The sequence below is a fragment of the Corvus brachyrhynchos genome, unplaced genomic scaffold (assembly GCF_000691975.1).
Source record: "Corvus brachyrhynchos isolate BGI_N302 unplaced genomic scaffold, ASM69197v1 scaffold70, whole genome shotgun sequence".
NCBI lineage: Eukaryota > Metazoa > Chordata > Aves > Passeriformes > Corvidae > Corvus > Corvus brachyrhynchos.
This window is the reverse complement of record NW_008236217.1, coordinates 4,171,308-4,180,496: the sequence shown is the minus strand read 5'-3', so window position 1 is coordinate 4,180,496 and position 9,189 is coordinate 4,171,308. Positions and strand designations below refer to the sequence as shown.

Here is a 9,189-nt window from a genome sequence, read left to right as displayed (position 1 = left end):
AGCTGCTCGTTCGTGGCTCTGTCCAAGGTCTCTTGGAATCGCTTCTCCTCCCGAACGCTGCGCCAGCGTCGGCATGCTTTCGTTCTTTGCTAGGTAACTTTAATGATTTTCTGGTCAGATGTGGAGATCCTCCTGTGCCTCCGCTCGGCTTTTTCGTCACTACTTCGATGTACAAGTGACAGAGAGTCACCTCCCTGATGTGGGGGAAACAAAAGACTGTTTTTTCGTGTAGCCGTTGAGGGAGTTTTGTCAGTCTGGCAGGTTCAGCGAATGCTGCACCTTGTTCTTTTATGCTGTCTTTGCAGAATTGTGGCCCTGCAGTAGAGAGGCATCTGGAGCAGAAAACGTCGAACTACAGAAACAGTTGGGCATTTTTTTCTGGTTTTTTTCTCCCCTGGATCCATTCAATTGTAGAACTTCTAATGCTTAAGTGACATCTCAATGGAAGTAATGCAGTTTGTTTTGATGCTAGCAGGGTACAAAACGACTTACAGGCAGCTTTCTGGTTTCAGATAATTGTAGTGTCCTTCTGGAAGGAATGAGGGGATGAGAATCTTCCTCTTAAACATGAAGGTGTTCAGGCTTGTGGCTTCTGTGAGGAATGAGGGGATGAGAATCTTCCTCTTAAACAAGAAGGTGTTCAGGCTTTTGGCTTCTGTAATTTGCATGTCAAATTCAGTCAGCTATATACTTTGGAAGCCTTCATCAAGGTTTAGAAGCTGCTGCTTTGCACACAGAGACTTAGTGCAGCTGTTTAGAGTGCTGGAGTGTGGCAGGCACACTCAGGCTGTCCTAACTGGGAGTGTGCAGCAAGGAGGGAATAGGCTGTAAGAACCTTGATCTTGCAGCAGTCCTTTCCATCTTCCCCTTGTCCTGATACCTTCAGCCTTATCTTTTGTATGCAAATGCTGTAAAGAGCTGAGCATTTTTAACAAAATCTTCTTGAAAGTATGCATTTTTTTTCAGGGAAAATATGCCAAATTTGGTCCTAGAAACAAGCCACACATCAGGGTCATAAATTAATGTATTACCTCATTAGATAATTTATTTTTATTTCTAACTCCATCTCCATGCAAGTTGGAATGCCTACTGCTTCAAATCCACATCCAGATCTGCACCTTTATTGTCTTTTGAAGTTGAGAGGATGGGAGAACAAATAGGATGCCCTAGAGTACCTCATATAAAGTTAAGCATCTTCAAGCATGCAAAAGCCTTCCTTTCCTTAACTGTTGTTTTGTTTGTTTGTTAAACTGAAGCTAAAATCATTATTAGGTTTCATCCCTTCTGGGTATCTGTCAAGTCTGGCATGCATGCGGGTAGAATGAAACTAGAGTCTCTATGTCAGTTCTGTTGCAAGAACGCTGGCTAGGTTAATTTCTGTTTAACTTTTGGAAACTTAAGCCATTTTATTCTGACAAAGTTCTGAATCTTAGCACTGGTTTCTGTGACTATTAAAAAATACAAGTTAATGTAACACACTTAATTGAAGTTAACTTTGTATGGGTTAGAGAGGATTTATACAAATTACCAAATTTTTAAAAAAGTAATAGATTACTTCCAAGAAGGGAATATACTAAAATCTGAATTGTGTTTTGTATTCACAAGGTAGCACACGGGACACAGGAAGAATCCAAATACAACTTAAGACCATGGCAACACACTGGAGAAGACTCCTGACAGTATTTGTGACGGCTCAAGTACTATTGGTGGTAAATGCCTTTGAGGAGGAGGACATACCGGAGGAATGGATTCTTCTCCATGTTGTCCAAGGTCAGATTGGAGCAGGAAACTACAGCTATTTGAGACTAAATCACGAGGGAAAGATAGTTCTGCAGATGCGGAGTTTAAAAGGTGACGCAGACTTGTACGTATCTGATGTGACACTTCACCCCAGCTTTGATGAGTACGAGTTACAGTCTGTAACTTGTGGCCAAGACATCGTCCATGTGCCTGCACACTTCCGCCGCCCTGTGGGAATAGGGATTTACGGCCATCCCTCTCACCTGGAGAGCGAGTTTGAAATGAAGGTGTACTACGATCGAACAGTTGTACAGTACCCATTTGGCGAGGCTTCTTATAACCCTGAGGAGATGGAGGCAAACCAGAAATACTCACAGTCTACAGAAGATGAACCTCAGGATGAGGAGTCTGTTTTCTGGACTATACTTATTGGAATCTTGAAATTAATACTTGAAATTCTTTTTTAAATTGATACACACTGGACTTAAGTCACACTTCATCCTGTGGAATTGGTATGAATGACTTGCTGTAATATTTAATACTCATTATGTTTCCTGAAGAGATATTCAGGTTACATTTCCTAAACCAGAAAGGAAGTGGGGAGAAAAAGCCATACTTAATTTTATATTGTAAATCCTCCCCAATACGTAAAATGAGCAGCCAGCACAGTATTTGCAGTGCTCTTCAGAGATCAGGGCTTAAAAATGAATGTATAGTTGGGATCTTGTTAAATTCATTTAAAATAGGTGCTTAGGAAAGTCAATTCCAATTCAGTATTTTCTATTGTATTTTATAAAGAAAAATGAATAAACTACTGCACTTCAGTCCCCCTCTCAATTTAGATCACATTTAAAAATAAAACCTGCTTCTTTTCTGAGCAAGTATCTCCAGTAAAACTGATTAGCAACGTGTTTGAGTGTATTCATGAAGTTGAGGAGCTTAGGGTGAAGGAAGGAGGAAACAATCAATCACCTAAGGGAATAGATGGTCTGTATTTTGACTGCATGTGCTCTACATCACATCAGCCATCTGTCAAACAGGTTGGTCCAGTCACTCATAATCACTACAAATCCATGACCTGAATCAAGTGCATGTTGCTTCTTTGCTATTACTGCAGGGAGAGGGAGCCTTCAGCTGTTGGTACTTGTCAGTATGACATTTTCATCTCTGATTAAAAACAACACAGTATATAGGTATCTCGAGAGGGGCTTTCTTACACTTCCCTTGATAGGTTTTTGTGATTGATATTTTTTTTCAAGCACATATTTTTGAATAAGTCATTAGCTTGCAAGGAAAATTTCTGCTGAAAAGGGATTTGCAGTATCTTGTTAGAAGGTCATCTCATGCCCACTTTTTCTTAGAAGTTACTTTTTCCAGGAATACTTTTTGCTTTGGTAGAGTCTTTCAAAATAACCAGTTGCTATGCAAATAAACTATATTTAAATTGCTCTCTAATTTTCTTTTCACAGAGCTTACTGATGAGTGCACTGAAATAAACAAGTATGTTACTATAATTTTATACAAATGCATGTATAATTTAGATTTCACTACTGAAAGGCTTCTCTTTTTGAGTGGGAATTTGGTTTGTCTATCTCAACATCTGACAGGACATTAGTGATTTGTAGCACAAAAAATTAATTATATAGACAAAGTTTATTTAGTAAAAAGGAAAAAAAAAGTGGTATTTCTCCTCTTAGAGTGGTTGATTAAATAGCACCAAAGTATCACTTTAATTTGTGCAGTTAAGTTTTGGACAGCAAGTTTTTAGGGCCTTTTTAACCCTCCTTGCTGTTTTTACCCCTTCTTCCTCCTCTTCTGGGTACAGGAGGGTCTTTCTCACAACAATCACAAATCCAGCGACCTAAGAAAAGAAAGTTATCAATTATTGGGAAACTAAGTTTGTTACTCTCTCATCTATTTAGGCAGCCCTTCACCATTCTGTTAGGTGCTTATCTATTTGCAGTGGTTCCTTTTAATGCGAACAACCAATGCTTTTCTTTAAATTGAGCGTCTCTTCTATAAAGCAGCATATACAATTCATGCTCCCTTGCAGACTCATTGTGTGTAACCACTGGCTACACCAATCTTCATGGACCTCAGGAAGTGCCAGCACTGCCAAGGCGGTGGTTATTAGGTACGAGCTTGACAAAGGATGCTCGAGTTTGCTGGTCATATTTAAGGTGAATGACTACAGTGTGAGGTCGTGAAGTTACCCAGAGCAGAAATGAATGGCAGCTGGGGAAGCATTTAACTGTTTATATTAGAACAGCTGGGATCAAAGGTTGCTTTGGTAATTCTGTAGTTTTGTAGACATATAATCTATTTTGTTTACATTCTTAGGTCAGCCTCAAAGTGAAATCAGCCACAGAACCAAAAGTACTAAAGTGACAGCTAGCTCCAGTGCTTCCCAAAATGGGGCAGTACAGCGTGTTTTAAGTACTGTCCAGGGAATACTGTCACTGCCACTGAATATGTATTCATGAACTTACAATGGACTTAGGATTACATGTAAAGCAACAGTGCCAGCTGTTACTTTCTTTCTACTGCCCTGAGTTCGGCAGATGATATGAGTGACTGGGCAATTCAAAGCTACAGGTTGCCTGTCTCCCATGGAGGTACTTCTGTTCCAGTTTGACAAGAATAAAAAAGGGAATGAAAGGGGTATTTTAAAGAGGTATTTACAAATATTAAATTGAGACAACTATTTCATTTAGAAAGCACAATTAATGTGAAAGCTATACTCTAGCAATATGCAGCAATACAGTTTCTTTTACAGGTTTCTTCAAGGAAAAGAGCTAATTATTCTCAGTATTCTGTGGATATGGAAAAGAAATAGTTCTAAGTGAGCCTGTTTGGATTATGCTGTAAAAGCCAATTATATTTCCTACACAGGAATTGCCAGGTTTAACTGTGCACAACCAAATATACAGAAATAAAGCTTAGTAAAAAAATCAGGTCCTACAGTGTGAATGCTTTCCTACAGTATTTCTTACTCTTACCTTCACACTTGTTTTAAACTATTCTTTCAAAAGCAATGCATGTATTAATTCTGAGAGAGCCCAGGACTCAGAGGAGGTGGGAAGGGAACAAGTAACTCTTACTTTATTACCTGAAGGGATAGCATCAAGCCCCACACAAAAAGTGTGATAACCACGGTCACATACATCACAGAACATCATTTCTTCTTCATGGTGAGGCTGCCCGCATATAATGCACGTTTTACACTCCATACATTGCCAAGGGTAAGTCTTAATCATAGCAACAAGCTCCGGGGTCATATCAAGGCAAGAAGGGTGGCCTAGATTAAAACCAGTGTTATTACTTTTATGCCTGAAATGAAATTTAAAATTAGTTAGACTTTGCTTTTACCGAACATGAAGTTTAGCTCACCTCCTGGTGAGATCCCACAGTGCAGAGTGTGCGAGTACAGAGAACACGAGAGAGAGATGGGGTCTTAACAAAGGACAGAAAAGGCAACTGAACTGTTGCTACACATAGTATCCACTAAATATGTCTACAAAAATATCTGTCAAATTCCCTTAGGAATCCACTTAGTGTATGTAGATACTTACCACTGTTGTCACACTGGGAGCAATGTATAAGAGCTTCAGCTTTTCCTTTCTTGTTGGACTCCTTACCCTTCAGACAAATTCCACATATAGCATTTGGAATGACCTTTGGCTGGAAGGGTAGAAGAGGGCTATAAATTCATTCCAGAAGAATTTACAGATTCAACAGGAAATGTCATCTATCTCCTTAACTATTAAAATTAATAAACTATCTGTCAGGATGTGTGAACCCTGAAACATGTGACCATCACTGACAAGCAGCAGCACTGAAAAAAATCGTAGATTTAACTACCTAAAATTTTGCATTTGTCATACACAGTGAGTTATATGTAAATCCAATTGGATCAAAAGCATGTACTTGCCTCTTCCTATTAATTCATCAGCTAACATTCTTCTCACGGTAAACTAAATGTGACATACAATGAAAAATGTCAGGAAGATTCTTCCAATACAGAATACTACTTTATGAACTATGTGGATTTCCTGTTAATGAAGGAAATTACAGATAATTTTTTATTTGCATACATTGCTTTTTCTATCTATCTTCAGTTTCTACTTATCTGGTTAGCTATGCTGTACAAGGCTGTATTTCTATTACCATTCCTTTTTGTATCCAGTCATAACCACTATAAGCAGAGCCTTGCATTTAACTACAGATTTACATCTGTAATTTTTCTAAGTGATCATCTGGAGTGTGTCTGGGTCCATGAGATCCATTTAAAGGATAAGAGAAATAGCAGGCTGTTAAAATGTGAAACATCTATGTATTCTGTGTCCCAACTCATTAGATAAACCAGTTTCATCCTGAGGAGGCCTGAGGAAGAAATAAGGCATTCCAAATTTCAGAAACATGGCAGTAGTTACATTGTTGAGCTTTAACTGCTGCATAATGAAGTTAGTGAGAAATGTAGTCTACAATTAACGTAGTGCTCACCGATATTAAACTGACTAGTGCCAGTTTTAAAAAACAACGTTGCTGCAAAGACCCAGCTAGGAGAGGGCGCTGAAGGCATATTCTCCCCTAAACAGCTTGTCAGTAAGCAAGAATCCCAGTCAACTACCCATCACACACGGGGAGAAGAATGGGGTTTACTTCTAAAATAAATTTAAAAAGTGAAACACAAATATATATGTATATGTGTGTGTATATATATATATTTAAAAATAATTACAAAGATCTTTTGCAATACAACTTATCTTTAAGTGCGTTTATTTTCCCAGCCACTTTTTGATAGCACCTAGCAAGGTAATTAATATCTTGATTCATTTTTAAAGTATCAGGCTGCATTGCATCAAGTTTTCTGAAGTTTTCAATCTGCTTTTTATGTCAAAACATGTCTACAGCCTGCTTCAAATTGTTTGGTCTAAGGAATTTTATTCAAGAAAGCAAAACACCACACTAGACGTTTATAGGTAACTTCCTTCAAAAGATGACAGAGGCATTCATAGACACATTTTTTTGCTTATTTATTTTAAAAAAGCAAAGTCCACCTGTTTTATACATAAATATAATAAAACAGTAAAAGAAGTCTAACACACAAACATTGTTACAAAATAATAAATATTATGGAAGCAAAACCACACATGAACTCAATTACTGTTAACTCTACTACGTGTCCTACATGTATACCTTTATACCCTGCTCCTCCCAAAAAAAGTGGCACATGCTTAAACTTTGTCAGTGTGTCAGCATTTACCCTTCCATTGTTTAGGCTATTTTAACTGTGTTTTAATCTAAGAAACTGAGCTTTTCTAGAATAGCAAGTACACTCTTCTAATCAGACTTCTGGCTTATATTTGTATTTTACTGCCTTTAATATACAACAGCACACTCCAGCTGAAGTGAGCTGCCTTTTGGACACACACCAGTGTTACAGGTATGTGCAGGTCACACTCTGATACACATAACTCTCATTGATATAGATGCATTTATTAACAATGCTTCCATCTAGTCTTAGTTCACTAAACTGTATTCATTAGAAACTGTGCATTTTAAGGGGGGTGAGAATCACAGCCTATGAAGAATGAAGTTCCAACAGTATGGAAGTATTTTTAGAAAAAAAAAAAAAAGAAAATCAAGATGATTCACATTTCAATCCAGTTCAGTTCTACCAACATAAATGGCTTTTAGAAATGCTATAAAAATGTCTGTTAATTCCAAATGGGAAGTCACAATATCCCATCTCATTAGGAGTAAATTTTGCTTTCTACTTCCTCATCTTACTGGGATTAAGATAGGAGAGAAAATGAATGGGGGCTCAAAATGATGACTTTGTGCTGTGTAGGTTTTCACTTCCATGCTGCTGTGCTGCAGCTCTCAAAGTAAGCTTTCCAACTACACCATTTTTATAACATCCTATTCTGAATGCAAAGCGTTACATTTTCATATACATTGACCCAAACCAGAAGTGTTGCAAAATAAAGATACTCAATACATTTCATTTTTATGTGCAAAAAAATCTCCTGTACTTTTAACAGTACCCTGTGTGTGCAATTGTAGTAGTCAGTCCTGCAGCAACAGACTCGCTACTTGTAACGTGACAAAATGTAAAACACATGCTCATTGTTCTTTGTTAAAGAACTGACAATAAAAAAAGACTCCATATAAAATACAGTATTTCTTTTACTCAAAAATAACTCAGTGGAAATGTATGGAATCCTGTAATACTCATAACGTGCCTATAACTATACATATATATGCTGATGCCATAGCAATTATCCTTCAATTTTAACTACATGTAACCAAAAATTAGTGTCCTACAAAAATAGTCCAATATTAAAGAACAATATAGAACAAAAGTTTTATAAAGATTTCACAGGGAAAACATTTTGAATCAGTCAAGCCTTCGGCTCAAAGTGCCTTAACATGTAGGCACATATGGTAGGTATATTGTTATCGGGTGTTTTTATAGACTCACAAACAAGAATCATTCTGTCTCGCCAGTTAAAACAGCTCATGTAATTTGGCTTATTGCAAGCTTTCAAATGTTCCCACAAACAAGAAAGCCAATCCTCTCACCCTCCCAACACATCATCACCACCCCTGACTTAACAAGAGCCTGATGGTTGATGCAGGCAGGGTATGCTGACATTGCAAAGATGTGGCACTGTAAGTTTATAGTAAGACCTTGTTACTGACAGGATCAGTGATTTTGAACCAATAAGTAATTGCTATGGGAATCCATTTTCAAAATGCAGTGCTGTATACTACTCTTCTACAATTTTAAGTCCAAAACTTTGCTGAAAGTTCTGCTCCATCAGTTCTCTCTCTATGCATTCATGAGGCCATTAAATAGATTGGACTAATCAAACACTTGGGCATCTCACAGCTAAGCGAAACTTCTGTAAACCAGTGGCACACAATCCTAATGTCAAGTTAAACAAAGCTAAAGCAAAATTTCAGCCTTCATCTTTGGATTTCATGTTCATGGGAATACTGAAATGCATTCTATGTCCACAACTTCTTGCAAAGTTACACATAAAAAAATATATATATGTGGTAAACCACAATCCACAGTTCACCCATTTCTTAGTAAGTTCCTGAAAAGAGAAAATGCAACTGGAGCTTGCTGTCTGTTATGAACTTGTACAGATACTGTATGTAGAGGAAATTTATCAAAGCTGTCCAATTCTTGCTGGAAATTAGCTTCTTATTGTAAGTTATAGTTTATTTACTATTAACTTGGTAAATACAGATAGTAAATATTTATGAATATAAAATGCAAGTCATCAACAGCTCACTTTTGCTGAGACAGATTCTAAGTATGTACAAACTTGTCACTGACAAAACTGTTTCTTGTCCCGTAACTGTAAATAAGCATTCCTGACTGGTAAACACTCAACCCTACCTTAACTTAGTGTTTTCCCTCTTTATGGGTCA

The 9,189-nt window shown here is 37.5% G+C and overlaps 2 protein-coding genes across 3 annotated transcripts in view; one reads left to right on the top strand and one right to left on the bottom strand.

Moving 5' to 3' along the window:
- Window positions 1–6: 6 nt before the first annotated feature.
- CUNH6orf120 (chromosome unknown C6orf120 homolog) lies at window positions 7–3,254 on the top strand. Of its 2 annotated transcripts, none has more exons than XM_008643309.2 (2): window positions 7–93; window positions 1,606–3,254. In XM_008643309.2, the coding sequence occupies exon 2, from the start codon at window positions 1,650–1,652 to the stop codon at window positions 2,205–2,207; it is 558 nt and encodes a 185-aa protein (XP_008641531.1). In that variant the 5' UTR covers window positions 7–93; window positions 1,606–1,649; the 3' UTR covers window positions 2,208–3,254. The 2 variants fall into 2 exon arrangements, with proteins under 2 accessions (XP_008641531.1, XP_017601122.1); XM_017745633.1 differs by lacking the exon at window positions 7–93 and adding an exon at window positions 139–363.
- A 194-nt stretch (window positions 3,255–3,448) lies between these two features.
- PHF10 (PHD finger protein 10) overlaps window positions 3,449–9,189 on the bottom strand; it is a 15,648-nt gene continuing 9,907 nt past the window's right edge. Inside the window, exons 9-11 of the mRNA XM_017744917.1 lie at window positions 5,313–5,421; window positions 4,850–5,038; window positions 3,449–3,601 (exon numbers count right to left, since the gene is read on the bottom strand). Coding sequence (XP_017600406.1) covers window positions 3,516–3,601; window positions 4,850–5,038; window positions 5,313–5,421 — 384 coding nt within the window. The 3' untranslated portion in view covers window positions 3,449–3,515. The remainder of the gene's footprint in view (window positions 3,602–4,849; window positions 5,039–5,312; window positions 5,422–9,189) is intronic.

Excerpts from the sequence above, each read along its gene's own strand:
- CUNH6orf120 (XM_017745633.1), top strand. The coding sequence starts at position 291 with ATGCTGTCTTTGCAGAATTGTGGCCCTGCAGTAGAGAGGCATCTGGAG. Across the intron at positions 364-1,605 it reads AACGTCGAACTACAGAAACA|GTAGCACACGGGACACAGGA; the intron begins GTTGGGCATTTT and ends TGTATTCACAAG.